The sequence below is a fragment of the Phascolarctos cinereus genome, unplaced genomic scaffold, assembly GCF_003287225.1.
Source record: "Phascolarctos cinereus isolate Bilbo 61053 unplaced genomic scaffold, phaCin_HiC Scaffold_1;HRSCAF=81, whole genome shotgun sequence".
NCBI lineage: Eukaryota > Metazoa > Chordata > Mammalia > Diprotodontia > Phascolarctidae > Phascolarctos > Phascolarctos cinereus.
In genome coordinates this window covers 62138151-62162143 of record NW_027555514.1, presented here as the reverse complement: position 1 = coordinate 62162143, position 23993 = coordinate 62138151, and the positions used below count along the sequence as shown (strand labels likewise).

The window sequence follows — 23993 nt, the reverse complement described above, 5'->3', positions numbered from 1 at the left end:
GAACAGAAAATTATTGAGTGCTGTAAAAGTCACAAGAGAAGGCTAGACTAGAATCAAGCTTGTTAACTTTTATCTACAAATGAAAAACAACAACAGGGCCCCTAAGATACCCACAAGCCTCACAGGAGTACTCCATTTCAAAGAAATACCTTCATGTTTTCAGTTCAAATATCAGGCCAGTCAGCCACCTTAGGAAATCTGAGATGGTCAAACCCGCCAATTCTCCTCATGTGGACGAAGAACAGACCCAAAGGCAACAAATTTGGGATTTGCTACTGCAGTGAGGTTAGCGCTTTCCTATGCAATGCCCTATAGAGGAAGTAGGGAGGATTTGAGTCAGTAGATTTTATTTCTTCTCCCTTTTCCTCCTGAAAAACATAATCATGGCATTGCCAGAAAAAAAACTAGAATCTTCATACATACTAAGTGAACAAGAATTGACAGGCTCCAAGTTAAGTGAAGACCTGCATTCCTGAAACAAAACTCACAACGAAGAAAGCTACCAGGTGTAGGTGCCAATGGTTGGGTGAACTCCCCATCCTTTCCCAACTGGCTTTGGAATCAGGGTTCAAAACCTGCCTCTGCCATAGATTTCCTGTATGATGACCTCAGGTTGAGCCACTTCATTTGTCTGCACCCCGGGTTTCCCTCTTTTGTGACATGATGGGGGGGTGTTGGGGGGAAGGGTAAAACTCAATGACCTCTAAGGTTCTTTCCAGCTTGAATTTTATGACCCCAAGAACTAAAAATGGGACTGAAAAGCCCAAACAGGACCCGGCTCTCAAACCTGAGACCCCAGTGACAAAGTTCAACATTTTAAGAATTTTTGAGAGGGACATTTCAGGTGTGTGTATCTCTGTGTAGTGGGGGATATAAGGGCAAATGTCTTCATTGTCTGGCTCTACCTTCTTTTCCAGTGTCTTCTTAATGAGCTGAGTAGCTGATTTTCTACAAATGACAATCAGCTATAAATGGTTTTAGGACAAAGTGGACATCTGCATATAAATGTACTGTTTTAGCATCTCCGATAAGAATCTCTTCCTGACTTAGCAAAACATATGAGTAGGAAGTTGGATGCATGCTGCCACGATATCTGGCTTCTTTCTTTGGAGGCTCGTCCATTGTGTAGGCTCTGAAGCTTCAGAAATGCTGCCTAACTGGAAGGTAGCCTTTGCTTTATCTTCTTGCTCACTCTCCCAAGGCCTCGATTCCCTGGATCTGGAGGTACGTGAAGAATAAAACACATGGGTCTAGAAAATACTACAAGCCCATTCCTGCCATGGTTAGAAATACCACAGAAATAAAATGGTAACTAAAAAATGCATGCAATTGTCTAAACTAGGATTCAAGCCTCTCTTCAGTCTCAAAGATCACACCCAAACTGAAGGTCCTTTTACTTCACTTGGAAGTAGACTAGTTCAGAAAGTCAACTCCAATAAGATTGGAAAAGGAAGAGTTGGAGAGGAAACAGATGCCAACCATTAACTTCAGATCTTTTACTAAATCACCATCTCATGCAAACGATGTCTCCAAACCCAAACCCTTCTCCCATACCCAGTGCACAGGCAACCCAGATCAACTTCCACCAATGGAAATCTATTACTCTTCTTACTAATAGTTTCAGATGGCAGCCAAGTGGCACAGTAGATAGAGTGCTGGGCTTAAAGTCAGGAAGCCTCATCTTTCTGAATTCAAATCCAGATTCAGACACTTTTACTAGCTGTGTAACCCTGGGCAAGTCACTTAACCCTGTTTGCCTCAGTTTCCTCATATACAAAAAGAGCTAGAGAAGGAAATGTCAAACCATTCCAGTGTCTTTGCCTATAAAGCCCCAAATGGGGTCACAAAGAGCTGGACACAACTGAAAATGACTGAACACAAACATACACACACAGATACACACACATATGCTAGGCACTAATTACTGGGGGTACAAATACAAAAATGAGACAATTCTTGCCTTCAAAGAGCTTATATTTTAATGAAGGGGGTGAGAAATAGCATATATTATAGAACAGTGGTAGTTAGGGAAGGGAATTTTAGTCTAAGTAACTAAACATAAAATGGTAAGTTGGAAAACTGAAGCAACAGTAATGGCAGTATAACACCTCATTACAATAATTAGCTCATTCTAAGCCTATGGGGCAATGCAATGGCCCTAAGGTTCACTTGGTTCCTTCCTCTTTGGCTTTAGGGAGTTTATTTTAGATGAAAAGTTCAGAGTTCAGTCACAACTGTTCCAAGTCCACAGTTAGAAAAATTCCTAATGTCTAAGTAAAGGTTGGGCTTTCTGCCTAACCATACATTTATATCTCTAGTCAATTCCTGGCCTCTGTGGTTAAGACAGAATTCAGGTTACTAGACACATTTGGTTAACAGAACAATAGATTATAATATACTGTAATAAAAAGATGTGGCATAGTGTGGTAGAGTATCATATCCTAGCCTTGTCCTGTCCTATCCTATCCTATCCTAAAGTATATTATAGCACAATGTCTGGCACACTTAAAGAACACTTATTGACTTGACATAGAGGGGCTATAGATAGATAGGCATCAGGAAGGGAAGTTGGGAAAAAAGCCAAACTTTTCTTGGGACTTTTCTCAGGTTGGGTCTTCCTATTAGAGAAGCCTATAAAACCAATGGCAATCTTCAATATTTCCCTTCTCTTTCACAGTTTAGTTGTCCCTTTGCTCCTTTCTTGGTCCAATCCTTTCTTGATGCAAATCAAAATCTCATCCCCCTCTCCCCATCTGAGATAGCTTTTCGTTTTTATAAAAAACTGTTTAGAGAGTGACTCAGTCTTTCATACAATGACTTTGATTGATTCAGTGGAGTGTATAGGCCCTATCAGCACTCAGTCATGACTGTCTTTTTCAACTGAAAATAGTTCTTATCTAGCCAAGGCACCAGAGCTAATTGGGGTGGTGCCAAATAATCACTGTGCCCAAAGCAAGAAATGGGGAGAGGAGGGGGGCACATATAATGACAGGACAGATCAGAAGATGCACAGGACAGATGACTAGATGGCATATGAAACATGTGGGAACAGCTGTGAAATAGGTAAGTTTGCACTCATTCACTTGCCAATCAAAATACCTTAACCCTAGCACTGGAGTTCAAAAGTGAGTAAATTAAACTTCCTATAAGACTAGAGGCATATTTTTCTGGAGATCTGGCCCAATAAATACTATTCCATTTGAGAAATTGGCTGAGCCAGTGGTAAGACATTAGAATAGACAGCTGAATAGGATGTGAAGTGATCAAACAGAAAGAAACTGTGTTTTCATTAGAATTGTATTGATACCGAAGAGAAACTTCCAGAGTCTAAGCCAAAGGATATTCTCTTGAATGCTTCTGTAAGAGCCACTGTTTTCCTGGCTGCAGGGGAAGGCATAGTCTCTATTTTCTCTCATGAGCACTAAAAAGCAGGGGACCAAGGTTACAAATCACAACAAAATTTCTTTCTCCCTATTTACTTCGCTCCACCACTAACTCTGGCACCATATATCTCTGTGTGTGTGTGTGTGTGTGTGTGTGCGCGCGCGCGCGCGCATGCGCGCGCGCAGACATTTGTTTTGCTTTTCTAATACCATTTTTTTCTTGGCTTCTCATGAACTACTTTCTGAGATACTAAAACAGCAGGAAGATATAACTGTGTAGTCACTCCAGTGCCAACTGAAAGAGTACAGAAAATGAGAAAAGTATTACAATATCAGATAAGGACAAATTTCAAACCAATTTTCAAAACAAATGGAAGGGAACATACTGCTAGTCACAGGGTAACAAACTTGACTTTGATTCCTGTGAAAATTCTAGATCAAATCCTTAAAGGGACAGTTGGTGATCATCAGAAAGGAAAGCCATGGTTACAAAGAACCACCATAGCTTCATCAAGAACAGGTCATGTTATGACAAAACAGGAAAATGATAAATGTTGGAGAGGATGTGGGAAAATTGGAACACTAATGCATTGTTGGTGGAGTTGTGAAATGATCCAACCATTTTGGAGAGCAATTTGGAACTATGCCCAAAGGGCTACAAAAATGTGCATACCCTTTGATCCAGCAATAGCACTTCTATGGCTATATCCCAAAGAGATCAAACAAATGGGAAAAGGACCCACATGTACAAAAATATTCATAGCAGCTCTTTTTCTGGTGGCAAAGAATTGGAAATTGAGAGGATGCCCATCAATTGGGGGAGTGGCTGAGCAAGTTGTGGTATATGAATGTAATGGAATACTATTGTTCTATAAGAAATGATGAACAGGCTGACTTCAGAAAAACCTGGAAAGACTTATATGGTCTGATGCTGAGTAAAGTGAGCAGAACCAAGAGGACTTTGTACACAATAGCAGCCGCGTTATGCAATGACTAAGAATGTTAAACTGAACACTTCTCAGCATTACGAGGCTCTAAGACATCTCCAGAGGCCTCGGGATGGAAAACGCTGTCCACATCCAAAGAAAGAACTATGGAAGTTGAACTGCTCTCACTTATTTTTACCTTCTGTTGAGTTTTGTTTCATCTTTCTGATGGTTCCTCCCATTGGATTTAATTTTTACTTACAACTTCACTAATGTGAAAATATGTTTGATGGGTATGTAAATGTAAAGCCTATGTCAGATTGTGTGCCGTCTTGGGGAGGGTGGGGGGGAGAAAAATTTTCAACTCAAAAGCATATGGAAAAAAAAATTTCAAAAATTAAAATCAAAAAACAAAAAGCAAAAAAAAAAAGAACAGGTCATGTTAGACAAATCTGAACTCCTTTTTTTGACAGAGTTGATGTTGTTCATCCTTCAAAGAGGACCAGTGACATCATGGGCGATGTCTTGACTTGCACATGAATTGAATTTAAGTGAGGCAGAGTTATGCAAAGTCGTTGGCCTCGCTCTCTCTTCCAAAGTCTTTGAAGCCCAGTGGCAAGACAAAAAATGACTGGTGATGGCTTGGGATGCAGTGGATGACCTTGGTGTCTTGGATATTTGACCAAGCTCTAAGCACTCTCCAGTGCCTGCTTCAGCCACCTTCATGGCCATTGGAACAAATTGTTCTCATCTGCCCATTGATGGGGTTATTGAACTAGTAGATGTTACAGATATAGCTCCTCTAGATTTTAGCAAAGCTTTTGAAAAAGTATTCCATACACTTCTTATGGGAAAAGATGGAAAGGCACAGACTAGATAAAAATACAGTTAGATGAAAAATACAACTCGATGGCTCTTCTCAAAGTGTAGTTGTTAATGGTTCAATGTCAACATGGCAAAAGTTCGTCAGTGGAGGATCCCAGAGGAGTTGTGCTTGCCAGTAATTTGGATACAATCATAAATGACATGATCATCAGATTTGCAGATGATACAAAATTGGGGTGGATAGTCTACACACTAGATGAAGGTCAGGACCGAAAAAGATCTTGACAGTCTAAAGCACTGCCTTGAATCCAATAAGATGAAATTCAAAAGGGACAAATGTAATGTCTTATACTTGGATATGAAAAAAAAAAATAAATTTCACAAGTCCAAGACAGAGGAGGCATGGATGGACAAGAGTTTGTCTAAAAAAGATGTTTGGAGTTTTAGTAGGCTGCAAGGCCAATATGAGCCAGTGTTACAACATGGCAACCAAAGAACCTAATGCAATCATGAGTTGTATTAAGAGGGCATAGCTTCCAAGGATAAGGCAGTGATAGTCCCTACTCTGCTCTTATGAAAACTCATCTGGGATACCAAGTTCAGTTTTGGACATCCCAGTTTAAGGAGAACACAGATAAGCCCTAGAGTATCTGGAAGAAGGCAAACAAGATAGTAAAGGGTCTTGAGTCTATGTTATGTGAGACAAATTCGATTTGCCTTCAATAATTTGAGGGGCTATCTGGTGGAAGAAGGGATAGACTTATTTTTTGGCCCCTTGAAGGCATAACCAGGAGCAACAGGTAGAAATCTCAAAGAGCCAAATAGAAGCTTGATAGCAGGAAAAAATTTCTAGCAATTGATGTCCAAAAGTGAAATTGCTGCCTTGAGAAATGGGTGTCAAGTTGGGTCTTGCCCCTGACCACCCTCATCGCCCTCCCCCTCTATCCCCTCCACCCCTGGCCAGGTCTTTTTGCATTCTAGAGGACTACTTGTTTAACATGTCATACTGAGATTTCCTTTCATGTTTGGGTTGGACTACGTGGCTGGTGGCCACAGAGGTCCTTCCGCCCCCCAAATTCTGTGATTCTGTGAAGACCTAGTACATATACAATATAACTGTATATCGATTTAATATAATTTGGCAGTATTCCCCTGCCATTTTTGTAAAGCTCTATTTGTGAATGTTGTAAGTTCAAAGGACTCGATTAATTTTTTCCTCTCCCTCCCCAACCTCTATTTGCAGAATATGACTGAGCAGAAACTTATTAGCATTTCAACCAAATTCCTTCAGAATGCTGCTACGAGTAATAAAAATACGAAACATTTAAAAACAACATATTTCAGTATTAAACTGGTCAGATTAACATAATTATATCCTTAGGTTGCCAAAAAAGGCACATTTCTTATTTCCATCAGAATGCCAGGGCCCTCCCAGATCGCAAGCTAATAGACTCCTTGGTCTAAATATATACAATAAAATCGGTAGCAAATTTCTGCAGCAGCAAGGTCTGAACCCCAGAGATAACTGGTGAGTAATCTGCTTTGAAGTGAAGCAGCTTTTTTGTTTTGCTGCTAAACAGCTGCTAGGAAATATATTTTTAGATTTTCTTTAAAAGGCAAACAAAAATGCTGCCCACTTTGTGAGTATGTAACCAGAATTTCCCCTCTTTTTCTCCTTTCCTACTAAGAGGTAGTAGTTAGTGCCCATGTTGAAAGTGAAAAGCACGAATATTTCACTTCCTGATCTTTTCCTGAGAATTATACCTACTTGTTTTAAAGGAAGGCTTTGAAAAACACCATTGGGTGAAGTCATGTGGCTGTTTATCATATCACATGCCCACAATTTCTAAATTACTCAAACCAACATTTTTGCACTCAGTGACATATTAGGCATTTTAAAAATGTATTTGGAGAGTGAGAGGTCATTTGGAGATTGGAGGAAGACATCCCAACCCCACCCTCCCAGCTATTCCTACCGGAATAAACCCAAATCATTTGAATGAGTTGAAATGATTAAAATCAGAACAAGGGCAAGCAAAGCCCTTGATGTCATGGACGGAGAGGAAAAAAAAAACCCAGGTAGATGTGGTGTATCAAATGACTGAATTTAAACACATTTTCTACATTTGGAATATGGAGAGAGTTACAGCATGAAAAGAAGAGGATATTTTTTCATAGCTCAAATCACATCCCACATATTCATAACTTTTCTTATTAAAGACCTAATGATGAACTTTCAGTAGTTATCAGTAGGAAAATAAAATTCTCAAAAGTCTGTCATGCTGTACGAAAGCAAGTTAAATGTCTTTAGAAGTCTTTATAGCAAACTGTTCTTTTTTTTCTCAAATATAAACCAGAAAAGAATGTGTTGATATGAAGAGTGATGAGGGACAGAAAGAAAGTTTGAATATTGGACTGGAACCCATGAAATTAAGAGAAATATGAGCTTCTAAGGGATGAAGTACCCACACTGATGAGAACTCCCATCCACTTAAGTAGTCAGTCAATAAACATAGAATATAACCCAACTCTTCCTCTCCCACTGACCACCCTGGAAGTTTTTAAGGAATTTGTAACTCAATAAAGACAGTTTGGTTCTCTGCTAAAAACAGTTTTGGAAGAAGCTTCATAAGTAAGTCAAGGCTTCATGTAGATCTCTTATAAAAAGCTATTTGCCTTACTATAAAAAGGCACAGACTTTTCAAAATAGAATTATAATGCCATAAATTCTAGCTAAGCCAATATTGTTTTCATTCAAAGTACCTTGTAATTTGTAGCAGCTGCTGTTTCCCAGGTGACCTGATGGCCTATTGTTCTACAATAAAAATATTGGGCAATTCAAACCTGGTTAATTCAAAACCCATTTTTTTCCCTAGGCCCATCCATTTCCAATTAATGAAGTCTGGCTGTACTATAAGATCTCTATATTATTTCTCAGTAAGATGATCTAAGAGATATATGTCATTCTCTGAAGTGAAAGGGAAACCTGATCATGTTTTTCTTCCCCCTCTTAGAATGGAGGCAAGAACTGAACTATATGATATTGTCTAAACCAGATTCCCACCCCTCCCCCAAAAAAACCCGAAACAAAATAAAACCTTACATCTCAGATATCGGGGGTTAAGAACACAAAATACCATATAAGGAAGAATGCTAGGGTTGGTGTTTGAAGTCATAGGTTCAAATCTCACCTCAAACAGAGTTGTTGATAAGGAAAGTACTTTTTCAACCTTAAGGAACTATTTAAAGAAATATTTGTTATATTCTCCACTATGTTACATAACTTGAGGCAGCATGTTGGAGGGATTAGTGGTCAACAGATCTGGGTTAATAAAAATAACTAGCACTTACATAATGATTCAAGAATGCCAAGTGTTTCATAAACATCTCATTCTATTTTCCTGAGAATCTTGGAGAATAGGTGCTTTTATTAGCTCCATTTTACAGATGAGGAAACTGAGAAAGACAATGGTTAAGTGACTTGCCCAGGGTCACACGGCAATTGAAGTCAGATCCTTCCTGACTCCATGTCCAGTCCAGTGCTTCAGCCACTGTGTCACCTGGTATAGCCTTAGTTTTACCACCATAATATAGGTAGCTTAAGCTAAGTCTAAGTGTCCTCCACAGTAAAAACATGAGATTGGATTATCACAGAATTTCAGTATTGGGAGGAGCATACCAGCCATCTAGTCTAACCTCTACTGCACCTCAATATAAATCATCTCTCTAACACACCAACGAAGCGGTCATCCAGCATTTGCTGGAAGATCTACAATAAGGGAGTCCACTCTACTTCAGTGTTACTCTCACTGTTAGGAAGCTTTTCCTTACACTGAGCTTACATGAGACTTTTTTGGAAATTTCCACCTATTGCTCCTAAGACTGACCACTTCAGCCAAACACAACAAGCTGAATTTCTGCCACACAACAGCCCTCACATACTTGAAATTAGCTATCATCATTTCCATCTTCTCTAACACAAATACCGCCAGTTCCTTCTATTGATTCAATTCTATTATAAAAGTTTTTTTCAACTATGTGGGATGGGAGGGAGAGGAAAAAGCTTTGAATGTAGAATCACAGAACCCAAGGTCTGCCATGGGTACTCCCTATGGAATCTTGGCTGTGGCATTGCCTCTCTGGGTCTCAGTTTCCTCATCTACAAAATAAAAAGGTTGATTGAGATGATCTCAGAGGCACTTTCTGGTTCAGGGTCTATGGTGTGATTATGTGCTGGAGATAGGAAGGAAGGAAGGAAGGAAGGAAGGAAGGAAGGAAGGAAGGAAGGAAGGAAGGAAGGAAGGAAGGAAGGAAGGAAGGAAGGAGGGAAGGAGGGAAGGAGGGAAGAAGGGAGTTCCTGTCCTCAAGGAGCTTACATTCTAATTGAGAAGAGGTTATATGTACCCAGATAAGTAGATACAAAATATAAAATAAATACAAAGTAGCATCAGGTTAGAAAGCACAAACAAGTTTAGAATCAGCAAAGGCTTCATGCATGAGGTGGTATGTGAGTTGAACATTGAAGGGAGGTAGGGATACTACCACACTTCTAGAAGGACAACGATAAGCTAGAGTACTGGTCAGAGGAGGACAACCAGGAGGAGGAAGATTCACGATTTTATGCCATATTAAGATCAATTCCTACCAAACTGGCCTGCTTGCTGTTTTCAATACATGATACTCCATCTCCCATGTCCATATCTTTGCCTAGGTCCTGTCCTTTCTAAAACGTGCTGCTGGGAACATAACGGAATACTCTGGATGTGGTCTGGGTAAAATATCTCAGAGATTCCTTCTACCCCTAACATTCTGTGAGCTGCTTCTCCTTTCCTTCGTCCCCTCAGTGCTTGGCAAAGTGGCTGGCATACAGTGCTTGAGAAATGCTCACTGAGGGGCAGCTAGGTGGTGCAGTGGATAGAGTACTGGCCCTGAAGTCAGGAGGACCTGAGTTTAAATCTGGCCTCAGACATTTACTAGCTGTATGACCCTGGGCATTCACGTCATTTAACCCCAATTGCCTCCTTAAAAAAAGAGAAAAAAGAAACACTCCTTGACTAGTCAGTCCATGACTTGACTGACTGCCACTTTACTGGTAAAAGCGTGCCTTGAATATGCTAGAAAAATGGCTCCCAAGCTCTTGGAGTGGCAGAACCCTTCATTTTATATAATCTTTCAACAGAAACCTGTAATTCAAGCTTCTGAAATGATCTTTAAAAAAAAATAATAAAAAATGATCTTTACATGGGTATTCTGACACTAGACAACATAAGATCCATTTCTATGTGTGTCTAAACTTCTGCTATCATAGATACAGAGAACTCCTAGGGACGACTTTCCCTCCTTCTGACTAGGAAGACCAGCAGCTGATCTGCAAATCTAAGACAGGTACCTGGGCCCCTGAAGAGTTCAATGACTCACCTGACATCTGTCTTCCTGACTCCAAGGCTAACACTCCAACTCTACACCCTGGCTGCTGCTGCCTCCCTCCCTCCCTTCCTCCTCCCCTCACAGGGTGCCATGCTGCCTCCCTCTCCAACCCCAAAACAAATAGGTATTTGAGTATAATCAATTTTGTTTTCAGCCTAACAGTTTAACAGCCTATTGTGGAAGAAGAATGTAATTGCTATCAATAAATGCTTTATAATTGGGAGCAATACTGGATGGGATTAAACTTTCTGTAAGATGCTTCACAACAACTTATCTCAGAAACCAGTATTTGGGGTGGGGTGGGGTCCTTTTTATGCTTTCCATTTTCCATTCAATTAAACAGCCATTCATCAACCACACACAATAGCATTCCGAGCAAAAAAACAACATGCCAGCTAGGTCTGGGGATGAAAATCAACAGTCTTTAGTATCAAGGAACTTTCAGCAGATTGGAAAAGATACAAGATACAACACGTCCATGGGCATACCAGAAGGGATAGAAGAGGCAGGATGTATGCGCAGGAGCATTTAAAGACTAAGAGAAGGACCAATAAAGTGGTGGGTGGGTCCTCTTTGGAGAATGTATGAGAGGACAGAGACAAGAGTCACACAGGAAAAGAAAAAATGAAGGGGCCGAAATCTGTATTGTCAGAGGGATCACTCACAAAAGTTCTTCTGGAATATAATCTCTCCTCACAACTGCCTGAGCTTCATTCTAAGCTCAACACAAATGTCACCTGATCTTCATCTCAGTGGCTTGGATTCTTACACCACTTTATTCCTTTCTATATGCTGCATATTTGCTGTTTGCATTCCTTTTTTTTCCCTCTAGTAGAAAGTCAGATCCTTGAGGGCAGATTTTTTTTTATATCCCTGGAATTTAGCAAAGAACAATGGTAGGTCTTTTTTGGGGTGAAGGGTAGAGGGGAGAACTGGGTCTCCCAATCTCCCACAGGCTGATACATAGCAGTCACTCATGGGACTGATCTCACTACCCATTGGCACAGATAACTTTGATCTACTCCATTTCAGATTTGGGCTGGTTCACCCCTCCTTAGGCAGCCTGGTGAATGACCCAAACCACAGGGGTCTCACCATATTGGTTGCTGGACTTAGTGCAACATCCAGTAGGCTTAGCCTACTGCGCTAATCACTAGCCTCAGTCTCACCCATTAGCAGAGATAGGTTTGCACTATAGGACCATGTCACATAGTAGGTACTTAACGGTCATTTAAACAGGGCACTTTCCTACTCCTATGGGTGAGGAAATGAGAGGAGGTTAGAGTTTAAAATTCAAAAATCCTTAGGAAATGTTTTGGTAGTGGGGTTAAGATGCCTTTATCCTACAGTCCCTATTTCTGGGTCTGTGATGAGCAGCTGTGTTCCCGGGTGATGTCGTTGGCAGTAATTACCTTCACATCACAAATCACCAAGATATTTATACTGATGAGTTGATGTCTCAATCTGGGGAGGGGGAGGATTGGTGCTGGGAAAGGGGAAGAGAGGAGGTCAGGCACAGAATTCACTGCAAGGCTGCTAGAAAGCAGACAGAATCAAATAGCTGGATTACTTCCCCAAAGTATCCACTTTAGCATCTGAGGACCCCTCCCCAGCCCTCCCCCCCTCAGTCTTGTGGCTCAGCCAGCAGCTTCAGTGAGCTCTAATCTCCACTAAAGGCATGAGACTTTCTCTCCAAGTGAAAAAACAAATACTTTGCTTTTATTCCAAGAATACAAAATTTTATGGTGTGACACCACACAGAAAGAAAAGAAGAAAATGAGACTGTAGCCAGGTCTCTGTAGGAAAGTGGAAAGAATCTCTGGGTCCAGGTGACAAAATAGAAGCCCCTTTACCCCCCAAAACCAGTTGGTTAGACTGCTGCTTATTTCATTGTGAGTCAGGTTTAGTCAAGATTCTGAGCAGGGAACAAGTGTGATCATGGAACAGTAGAAAGAACACTGGATTTGGTGTCAGATGAACAGGCTTCATATGCTAGCTCTGCCACACATTCTGTGGCCTTGGGCTAAGTCACTTCTCACCTTTCTGGGCCTCAGTTTCCTCATCTATAAAATGATGGGATTGGACTGGATGCTTTCTGCGGTCCCTTCTGGCTCCAATTCTGTGATTCTATGACATTAGATTATAAAAGCTTGAAAGTTTAAAAGAAGCATTTTTCCAATTGCACAAAACTCATTTGATGCTAACAGCTCACATTTATAAAGAAATGATTTTAAGTTTTCAAAGCTCTAGAAGATAGGTAGTACAAATATCCATATTTCATACATCACTTAACAGACTTTGAGGAGTGGTGACTTGTTGAGGGTCACACAGCTGGTAGGGGAGCCTAGATCTCACTTTTGATTTCAATTGGTCTAGAATAGGGAAAGCTGGGTAGGCAGCTGAGAATAGAGCAAGTGGAAATGTTTTATTTTATTTTATTTTTTTAGGTAATTGGGGTTAAATGACTTGCCCGGGGTCACACAGCTATTGAGTGTCAAGTATTTGGTCTGAGGCTGGATTTGATCTCAGGTCCTCCTGACTTCAGGGCCAGTGTTCTATCCACTGCGCAACCTAGCTGCCCTGAAATGTTCTATTTTCTGTGACATACCTGACTTATATGATCTTGGGAGAATGCACAGAGTTTCAGATACCAAACGGAGATAATGAAAATTGCCTTAGGGTCTCCCCAGCTAATCATCTGACAGATACAAAGACTAACAAAAAATGTCTCCAGCATTAAAAGCCAGTTACACACACACACACACACACACACACACACACATACACGCACATGCACACACTGTAAGCGGTGGGGATAAAGAGGGTACTTCAAGACCTAAGATTTCACCAGTGTAGGAGGGGACTAGCTCCCTCTAACAATGAAGATCAGCAACTTTCGTGTTACCTGTAGTCTTAAAAAGCTGCTGAGGGTACTGAACAGGAAGGAAACAAACATTTAATAAGCACCTACTATGTGTGAGGCATTGTGCTTAAGTACTTGACAGATATTATTTCATTCAACCCTCACCACATCTCTGGGAAGGAAGTGCTATTATGGTTGCCATTTTACAGTAGAAGAAACCGAGGCAGACAAAAGTTAAGTGACTTGCCCAGGGTCACAGCTAGTAAGTACTTGTGACTGGATTCAAACTCAGGTCTTCCTGACTCCAGGCTTGGCACTCTATCCATTGCGTTATCTGAGAGGCAGATTAGGTAGTATGTATCTGAGCAGAAAATTAACCTAGGTTAGGTCTTTCTAATCCCAAGGCTAGGTCTGTACCTACTGTACCATGCTGCCTCTCACCACGTAAATAATCTACACACCAAAGGAGAGGCTTAAAAGACAACTCTCATTATGGTCCTTTAAAAAGAAATACTTCAATTCAGCAAATGTATACTTGTTTTAGGCTTATTATGTGTACGGCAACCATATTTTCCAAACCAAAAATTGGAGCATGCGGTCTGACAAAGGATATTCCTTTTGCAACAACTTGTTAAAACATATACTTTTCTTTTCTTGAAATGGAGACACACGCCCACTGGAACCGCGGGCAAGGCAGTGCGCTGGGCTGGTGATAAGTTACAAAAAGCAGTGATTTAACCAATCCTAGCTCTAGCCCTGGCACAACAATTACTGAAAATGAGCACCTGATCCCCACATTTATGAAAACCAACACAATAAGACGGTAGTTAGAACTATGGAAGCATTAGTAAGTTCATGAGGCTTAAGCTGACAATTTGTTTTCAAAGCAAGATACGATTTAACTAAAAAATTTTGCCATCAAACTAGTTTCTCTGAGAAAGTAAAAGTGAGTTTATTTTCTTGGATTGTGAATAGGGATCCTGATTTCACACTAGATACGATACTCCTTCACTTCCCATGTGTCTTTACAACCGGCAATATATTAGTATCTCATTAAAAACCTGGGTAACTGTCACAAAACTCACCTAGCCCTACCAAATGATACTGACATTTCAACTCCTTCTAAATTACTAGGTTAACAAGCAACTAGTTTACAGATCAGGAAAAGCACACAATTTGCATAAATGTTTTAAAAAGTTCATAGTCCATAAAGAAGAAATTTCCTTCTAAGTTGCATTTAAAAGGTTTTTAAAAAGTACATTCAGTTACTAATATCTTCTAAAAGTTTGGGGTTTTTTTTGAATTTTGATACAGAATACTTAAAAATCAACTCAATCTAAGTATCAGACAAGCAAGGCAAAAGATTTCTGACGATTATGAAAATAAAGTTCTTACCTTACATCTTCTATGAACCTTTTCTTTCTTGGAGAAAACTTTCTAGACTTGCAGAGATTTTGAAAGCCTCCCAACGCTTCCAGTTCAGTCTGTCTTTACATGGACTGAATGCACAGCTTGGGGTTTTTGGTTTGGGCTGGGATTCCCCCCCTCCACCCCTTACAGAAGGAAGCCTTTAGTTAAAATATGCTGTTTAAAGGCGAAGTAGCCTCCCTCGTTAAGACTATTTCACGGACATTCAGGGGTTTTGCTTCTACTCTCTGAAAGCTAAATCTGAGTAGGAAGGCATTTTCCCTGTCCCGGAAATCAGCATAACTAAAACCAACGCTGAGCTAACGAGAAATGTTTCTTCCATGTGTTCTGTCTGGCAGAAGCTGCCAGCCACAATGAGGAAACACGTGATGTTTATAAATACAATATGTCTTGTGTTGTCATAACCTCTCTATGACAAAAAAAAAGTGTCAGGAGAATCAAGCAGCTTCCCAGGCTGGGAAGAGAGATATAGCCTTGGGAAGCTGCACATTAGCTGTGCAGAGAGGAGCTGTTTCTCTTTAAAAAAAAAAAAAAGGTTTCATAACTTCAGAGGTAGGATGTGTCCTAGCTAAGCCCTGGCCAACCATGGAATTAACATGTGTTTGCATAACTAATGATCCCCATAATAATGATCCTCTCTCTATTCCTAGGAGACACACCTTTTGACTTGAAGGAAAAAGCCCTCAGCATAAGAGGTGGATAATTTTGTACATCATTTTAAAGTGACTTCAACAGTGCTAACTCGAGCATATAATGAAATACAGGCAGGGCTGTCAAAGAGTTGAGAACGTAAATAAGAAAATGTTGCAGATATTCACAATGATGTTACTGCCTCTACTATTGCAAAGCTTTTAGTCTTCTCTGGCAAGGTGCCAGCTGACCAAGAAGGCACTAATGACTAGCAAAATTTGGCTATTTAGAGGAATTGGAGAAAGTATAGTGAGATGGAAAGAATGCTAGATACAGGACTTAGAATCTGGGTTTGAATTCTACCTCCATTATTTATTGGCTGTGTGACCCTGAGAAAGTCATTTAACAAAATTCTGAGCCTTAGTTTCTCACCAGTAAAATATGGAAAATAAGAATACCTTATAGAGGTGGTGTGGGAAGTACCTTAAGGCACTATGTAAATGTATGCTTTTGTTATTGATCTAAGGCAAAAGGCCACCAGCTTGGGACTCTAGACAGTAAAATGCCTGCCTCCTTTAGATTCATGGAACTGAGAAATCAGCTTTCTTTGATTGGTAGGTGAATTTCCCTAATGAAAGTTTAACAGTTTTAATACTGAGGCAAACAAGGTATGATGGGAACAGGGACTCTTAGCTACATGCCCTTGCTTTGGATAGGGACAGGGATTGGGGGGGGTAGGAAGGAAAACTCAGACCACATTACATATATATCAGGCAAATATTAAGTATCTCACATTGCAGCAGATAGGGCTAGGAACCTTCCTGATGGTGTCAGCAAACCTCGCTTGGTCTCTATAGGCACCCAGGTTTGGCCCCTTAATTTTCTACCACAGACCTAGAGTTTGGTTTGCTCAATTCCCTTTCCAATGTTACTGCCTGATGTTACTAACAATGTTTTCTCTCCTTCCTTGGTCCTCAGTGGGAGAGAATTTGCACAGAAATATCTGGAAGTCTCTATTGTAATGTTGTTTTTACTGCTAATGTAATTCATGACCTATAACCTCATGCGCTGGATTTTCTTATCCTGGGTCCAAGGAGCTATCCCTAAAGTTATGTCTCTTGGCTCATTTTTCTTCCCATCGTAGCCTCCTCTGGGAACTTCAGAATATAATTCACGTCTAGATTTCTCTCATGTGGGTAAGAGTCCAACAAACTCTAATGTAACAATTAGTATTGGGAATAGAACTGGATAAAATTAGGATATCCTAATGCTATTCTCTTGATCATCTCTTACAGGCCAGGTACAAATCATTCCTGAGACTCAAGCACTCATCTTCAATGAGCTATGAATGGATGGACAAGTGTCCAGGCCCAAGAGATGTCTTCAACCCTCCAAACCAGATGTTAATGATCATGTCTCTACATCTCCACATCTTCCATGTCTCAAACAGAGGCTCAGGTCCTTGAAATCCCATTAAATTGATTAGGTCAGCTCTTTACTCTAGTGAAACAAGGAGAAAACCTACAAAGAGTAATCTCTCCCATGTTTCCTGCCTTCTCTCTCTCTTTTTTTTTTCATTTAGATCCCTTATAGGAAGATGAAGTGATAGCTATGTGTTAAATCATGGACTTTGAAAAACAAAGGACTAAAGTTCAATCCATCTGTTTTTTTTTTAAGAGGAAAAGCAGGATTAGGTCATTAAATTATTGTTTAGTTAGTTTTTAGTTGTGTCCAATTCTTCATGACCCCTTTGGGGTTTTCTTGGCAAAGATGCTAGAGTGGTAAGAGTAAGGGAAGGAGGAAGGAGAAGAGAAAGGGGAAAGGGAAGGACTCAAATAGTGGAAGCATGGAGGACGTCCCTGTGACTACCAGTCTTTTTCACTTGGATGGATGTAAGGGATAGATATAGACAGATATACCTATATCTATCTATGTCTGTATCTTACAACCATATATACCTTTGTATATATACATGTATATGTATTTATTTAAGACATACAAGCTGGCTATCTGTAATAGATGGCAGAGTATGTAAAGTGAAGTCAATAGAATATTGGATAAGGAATAAAAAAATCTGGGTTCTAATCCTAGCCATGGCATTTTCAAGTTATGTGACCTTAGACAAGTCCCTTAACTTCTCAGAACTTGCTTCTTTATCTACAAAAATAAGGTAAACAATGCATTCCCTGTGTAGCTCACAGGCAATGTGGCAAAGATAAAAGTGAAAAAACCTCTAAGTATTACACAAACATAAAGTGTATCGTTATTATCATCATTAGTATTGCCTGCCCTAAGACCAGAAGTGAGCTCTTCCAATAGTAACACATAAGAAAACACTTCAAGGAGGAGCTAGCATTCGATCTGGGTCTTGAAGAACAGGTAGAATATCACAAGGCGTTCACTCTAGATAAAAGGAAAGGAATGGGAAAAGGGCCTGTGGGTGATAAAGGTGTAGAGTATTGGGGAAACATGGAGAAATCCAACTTGGTATTTGGAGGAGGGCTGGAGGACATGAGGCTATAAAAGGTGGTGGAGTCAGATTGTGAAAGGCTTTGAATGCCAGGCTAAGGAGTTTGGACTTAAATTGGTTGGTAAGAAGGAACCATTAAAAGCTCTGCAAGTATGGAGTTCTATGATTTGAACTGCTTTATTTGTTGATAGCATATACTATGGTGTGGAGGGGAAGAGATTTGGAGGCACGGAAGGCAGTTAGGAAGACTTACAACAGTCCTGGTGATAGGGAATGAGGGTCTGAACTAGGCTGGTGGCAGTCGTTTGAAGAAAATGGGTAGAGATGAGAGACTGGGTCAACAGGACTTGGCAGATAATCAGATTGGGGTTACAAAGACGTCTGAAAGGAAGGAGGAGGAGGAGGAGGAGTGAAGGATGCAGAAATTTGTCAAGTGCCTTAAACACATTACATTATCTTCGCAACAACCCTTTGAGGTAGATACTACAGGTGGTGTTATCCCGACTTCACAAGTTAGGAAAATGAAGCTCAAGGATTTTCAGCAGTTTACCCCAACTGCTATGTATTATTTGTTCTATATTTGTGTATCTATGTACCTGACTGATGAATCGCCCAACGTACCAAAGAGCCAGTGAAGTATCAAAGATACAAACCCAGGCCTCCCTGACTCCCAGTCTAACATTCTCTCCATTACATGACACTGCCTTTTCTATTCGATTATGGTCACATAAAACAGTCAGGCCTCAAAAATGCCCAGATTGAGATATTAAATGCACAAAAATACAAGCATTTTCACCACCAAGTATATACTTTGTCTGTGCCCTGAGGCCTATAATCTCAAGGCTGATGCATTCATTCTGTGTTTCCCAAGTAACATCAGTATTTTCCAATGATTGCTCCAGGAGATGATACAGTTTGGACATACATCCTAACATTTTTCTTTTAATGACATGAGATTTAATTTGGTGCTTAAGGAATGTTTAAGAGGCCACCTCGAAGATCCAGTGTTGATACTACTCACCCCTAGCCCCCAGCCCATCCCAGACTATGCTTTCCATGGGGTGTAAGTTTATTTGTAAGGAGCCTGCAGCTGCGATTTTTTTTTTGTCCCAGTCTGCCAATAGAGACTGGTGAGTGAAGCTCTAATGACATCAAGCTCAGTGCTCCAGCAAGTGACTCATAAGCATAGCCACAAGCAAATTCCTTCATAACCGTGGTCTAGCTGAAAACAGAGGAATAAGGACTTTCCCAACTCGTAACAGCCATTAGGCATTTTAGTTGAACTCTGCTCTATTGGTCCTTCCTTAGGGAGCTCAATGACAAAAAAAGAAAGGCCCCACATACGCCAAACATATTTATATTTTGTAGCACTTTTTGTCTTAGCAAAAAATTGGAAATCCCCATTGACTGGCAATGTGATGTTACAGTGCTTTAAAAAACAATGCCTAGGGTGAATTCAGAGAAGCATGGGAAGACATAAATAGAAAAAAAAACCAATAAAACAATCAAAACTGAGGGCTGTGAAATTATGAACAAGCTTGGACTTGAGATACGAGATATGAGAAGTTCTCTCTCAGGAACCTCTTCAGAGGTGAGGAACCAAGAGCGTTGTTGTTACTGAGTAGTTTTCCAGTAGTGTTTGAGTATTAGTAACTCCATTTGGAATACTAGAATGGTTTGCTGTTTCCTTCTACCAGCTCATTTTACAGATGAGGAAACTGAGGCAAACAAGGTTAAGTGACTTGCCCAGGGTCACAGAGCTACTAAGTGTCTAAGGCCAGATTTGAACTCAGAAAGATGAGTCTTCCTGACTCCAGGCTTGGCACTCTATCCATTGTGCCAACTAGCTGGCCCAGGACCATGGGTACAGAACAATAAATATAACACCAGATCACTTCAACATGTTGATTACTTTTGCTATAAAATCATGGCTCTTGTAGAGAAAAGGGAAATGAGAAATGTAGGTGACATAAAAACAAAAACAATCAATAAAAATTATGTTGAAGTAAATTCCTTTTTTAAAAATTGGGAATACTGGGAAAATATAACAATAGAAAATTCTTCTCCCTTACTGTAGGGAGGGCCATGTTTTCCAAGGGAAGGAGAGAGAATTCCAACCAGAGATAGGTCCCTTTTATGAAGGGTGGACATTGTGGTATTTCAATCTGAGTGAATCAAGCTTCCATTAGTTTTGAGGATCAGTAGGGGTCATATTCTGAGATGATCTCATAGAACTGAGCTAGGTTAGAAAGGAAACAAAAGAGAGTTCATTTCCTTGTTTTCATTATTACACTTGGCTGATTCTGAGACTGTGTAATTCCTTTGCTGAACCAGGATTCTAAACAAAGTCCTGCCCTTTGGTTGTGATGGTATGCACTTGGGATAGAAGCATAAAGGGATGAGCATTTGGTTTTCCCCCAATAAACAGGTTAGTATTTAATCAGGATGGAGCTCACGGAGAATAAAGAGTCACAAGGGTCTCATACAGAGGCGCAATGTACCCACAATCTCCTAGCCAAAAATCCTGTTTCATGATAATCAATCTTGGGCATATGGTTAATATTTGATTCTATATGTTTTCCCTGCCAATCTTTATGTAGGTCTCACATCTGTTTGGGAGTTAAAACAGGTGTCCTAAACAGCCATTAGCATGATTTTCAGAGACTATTCTAGGGCTGCTACATAGGAATGGCTCTAAACCCCAGAAAAGGAACTCTGAACACTGGTAAGGCTCCATTTCCAAGGAGGTAGTGATGTCAGGCAGCAAAGAGACTTGTGGGAACTGAGCTTTCTAGAAACATCCCTGACAATGAAAATGGCAAGCTAATAAGAAGAGGACCCATACTATCTAGCCTACAGCAGTAGCGTTAAATTCAAACAGATTCCTTCTGGTACAGATTGACTTAGAAAACCACAAATTAACATTATCTATGTTGTATTGTATTTTTCTTTATTTTATATATTTCCCAATTACATTTTAATCTAGTTTTGCCCTTCCAAGGAGTGTTGTTGGCTATATGTTTGACACCTGTGGTTCACATGGCATGTTTGGTTAATTGTAGGATGCAACTGTCTTCACGTCATCGTGTTTTACATTTAAAGTATAAACACAATCAACATCACAATCCTAAGCTTTACAATGTCATGAAAGTAGTGGCTGAAGGAGTAGAAGTCTCATTCCTCAAAATTAAGAAGAAAAAAAAAACCACCATAGGCTCAATTCCCATAATAAGTCATCACTCATATTCCACTCTTTGTGGTTACATATATATTCTTCCCAGAGTTTCAATGGAATCTGCTGGCTTCTCTTACTTACATCCTGACCCAAATAGATATTCACTCTCAAATAACAGTTTTCTCATGGTAGGGAACTTCATTTCAGCTGTAGGGCAGACAGCACAGTGCCCTGTAACTCACCTATAACAAAACCTTTTCATCTCATATAGTTCCTCTGCTAAGTTCAATAGGTCCATCATCTCCTTTGAAACAGAGCAAACTCCTAAGTCTGAGGGGCAGGGAATAGATCCCCAGCAGTTAGCCCAGTGCTTGGCACATACTAAGTGCTGAGTAAATGCCTTACTCAATACCTCTTTGTGCAGCCATGTGATTTACCCCACGTCTTCTCCACTTTCAGTTTCCCTGCTCTACTCCCTTCAAACCAACCCTAGTGGATTTCAGAATTTTGCATGAAATCAGGACAATTTCTCTGTTGTACTTCACCAGCAAGAGTACCTGAAAAGAGGCCCTCCATCAAACTGTCATGCTTTCGAAAGTTAGCGTAATGTAGAATATCAGTTCCTTGAGGGCAGAGATCATTTCTCTTATATTTATATTCCTAAGTTAAGGCAGGTGCCAGGTGCATAGTAAGGGCGTAATAAATGCTTTTTCATTCATTCATTCACTCACTCAGAAAAGTGAGATCTACAAAATCTAACGTGTGGATGTATCAAAAAGTTTTACACACATATTTGGTTGGTTCTCTTTTGGAAGAGGGGGAAAAAGGAGAGCTACCATCTGGGTAAGGTAAGGTAAAGCATAAAAGAACCAAAGATATCTTAAGTTCTTCACAAAATGGAGTTTAGGCTCCTTTTATGAGTCAGAGCATGAACCTCATTCTTAGCTATAACTCAGGACATGTTGTGAATTATATATGAATGTCAGTTACTTTGTTCTAAGTCATGAGGAAGTCAAAAGCTGCTGTTCAACTTTTCTAACAGTTTGCAACAAGATAGTGAATCACCAGACTGGAAGAGCAGCCAGGACTCTCAAATCGCCCTGGAGGGTGCATGAACATGCAAATAGTTTAAGACAGGAAGAAAGTGGCTTAACACACATGAAGAAGAAAATTACAAATGGAATTCAGACACTTACCCTCATATCTCCATTCAGAGTTTTGGGTGTGTGATTGAATGCATGTACAGGATCCTTGTTGTAAACTTTGAGGAAGGACCTGTCCTGAATGTTCCTGGAATCAAAAACATCCATAACTATAGAAGATGAAAGGAGTTTTATTTTAGCCATTTCTTTCACCTGCCCTTTGATATCCACTGACAATTGAACAGTAGCTACAGCGGACCAGGCCAAAAACAACAACAAAAACAAAAACATAACACAAAAAAATGGAAAAAAAAATCTTCTGCCATGAAACAGTCAAGCGCAAAGAAAATTAGTGGGAGAAAGAGCCAACTTTATCTCCTTTCCCCAAGGGTAATTATTTAGGCAGCCCAGATCTCCACCCACACATATCAGGTAGCACTTTCAAGATGCTGAGTGTGTCAGGCTAACATTTTCCAAAACAATAAAGCTCTAATATTTACAGTAAGTTCAAAGGGATTCAGTTAATAATTAAATATTTAAGTGTTTGCTTTGCCCAGACGACTCGTTTTCTGCTTATCTAATGAATGCACACAAAAGAAAAATGGTTTGATTTTTTTTTTCTTTCCCAAGGAATTTCAGCAAGCTAAGAAAGAACATTTGCCTGTAGTCTTAAAAAGAGTCCCACAAGGACCAAAGCTTGGTAGAGTATAAAGGGCTTTGGATCTAAAACTCACATATTTTAAAGTATGTTTTGCCTTCATCAGGGACTTTAGAATAGTGTTCTACACAAAAGAGAATGACTCTCATTACCAAGCAATCGAAAGTGATTTAGACACACTGTTACACTTATTGGTGCCATTCTGGCAGCAACACTTGACTTGTAAGGACCAGATGATGATAATGATGACGATGATGACGATGATGATGATAGTAATAATAATTGACATTTATATGGCACTTTAAAGTTTGCATTGGTAAGGCTCACAACAGCCTAATGATGCAGGTGCTTACAGGTATTATTATTTTCATTTTTCAGATGAGAAAACTGAAGCTCAGGGAGATTAAGTGATTTGCCCATGTTCATTCAGCAAATAAGGATCAGACAGGATTTAAACTCGAGTCTACCTTATCTATTTGAAATATCAAATAGATAATCAAATAGATAACAGATGGATTTTAGAAATAGCATGTTCTTTACAACTATGCCCATTACAAAAGCCATCAAGATACATCTTTTCATAGGGTCCAGAACCAGATATCAACTAGAAAAGTACATAAAGAGGGAGGCATGGCTAGACAATAGTTTCTGGGAAAAAAGGAGCTGAGAATTTTAGTGAACCATAAGGTGGAAGAAGTCAAGCTGTCAAAACTCGGTACCATTCTTGGTTTCATTAAGAGAAGCATGGGGAGCAGAATCAGAAGGTGTTGTATTCTTCCCTGAGCAGATCACATTTGGAGGATTGTCTTTTGTTCTGGGCACCATATTTTAGGAAGGATATTGTCCAGAGGAGGGTGGTTTGGAGGGTTGGGGACTGGAGAATATGGATCAGTTGAAGAATCTGGGGATGTTATACCTGGAAAAGAACACACTTAGCTCTTCAAGCCTATGAAAGGTTGCTGTTTTGTTTGGCCCCATAGGGAAAAGAAAACTGGGAGCAAAGAATGGACGTGGTAAAGAGGTAAATGTAGCCAAGAAGGAAGAAAAGACTCCCTACCAACAATTC

At 40.0% G+C, this 23993-nt stretch overlaps 1 protein-coding gene across 7 annotated transcripts in view; it reads right to left on the bottom strand.

Moving 5' to 3' along the window:
• The window catches only part of KIAA1217 (KIAA1217 ortholog), a 393972-nt gene that overhangs the window by 110623 nt on the left and 259356 nt on the right, over positions 1–23993 (bottom strand). For 3 of the 7 annotated variants that reach the window (XM_020978273.2, XM_020978270.2, XM_020978277.2), the window contains exon 1: positions 22324–22409. In XM_020978273.2, the coding sequence (XP_020833932.2) occupies positions 22324–22329 (6 nt within the window). In that variant the 5' untranslated portion in view covers positions 22330–22409. Of the gene's footprint in view, positions 1–14819; positions 15195–22323; positions 22440–23993 lie in introns of those variants that run through there. The other 4 variants (XM_078151949.1, XM_020978279.2, XM_020978274.2 and 1 more) reach the window with 3 other exon arrangements.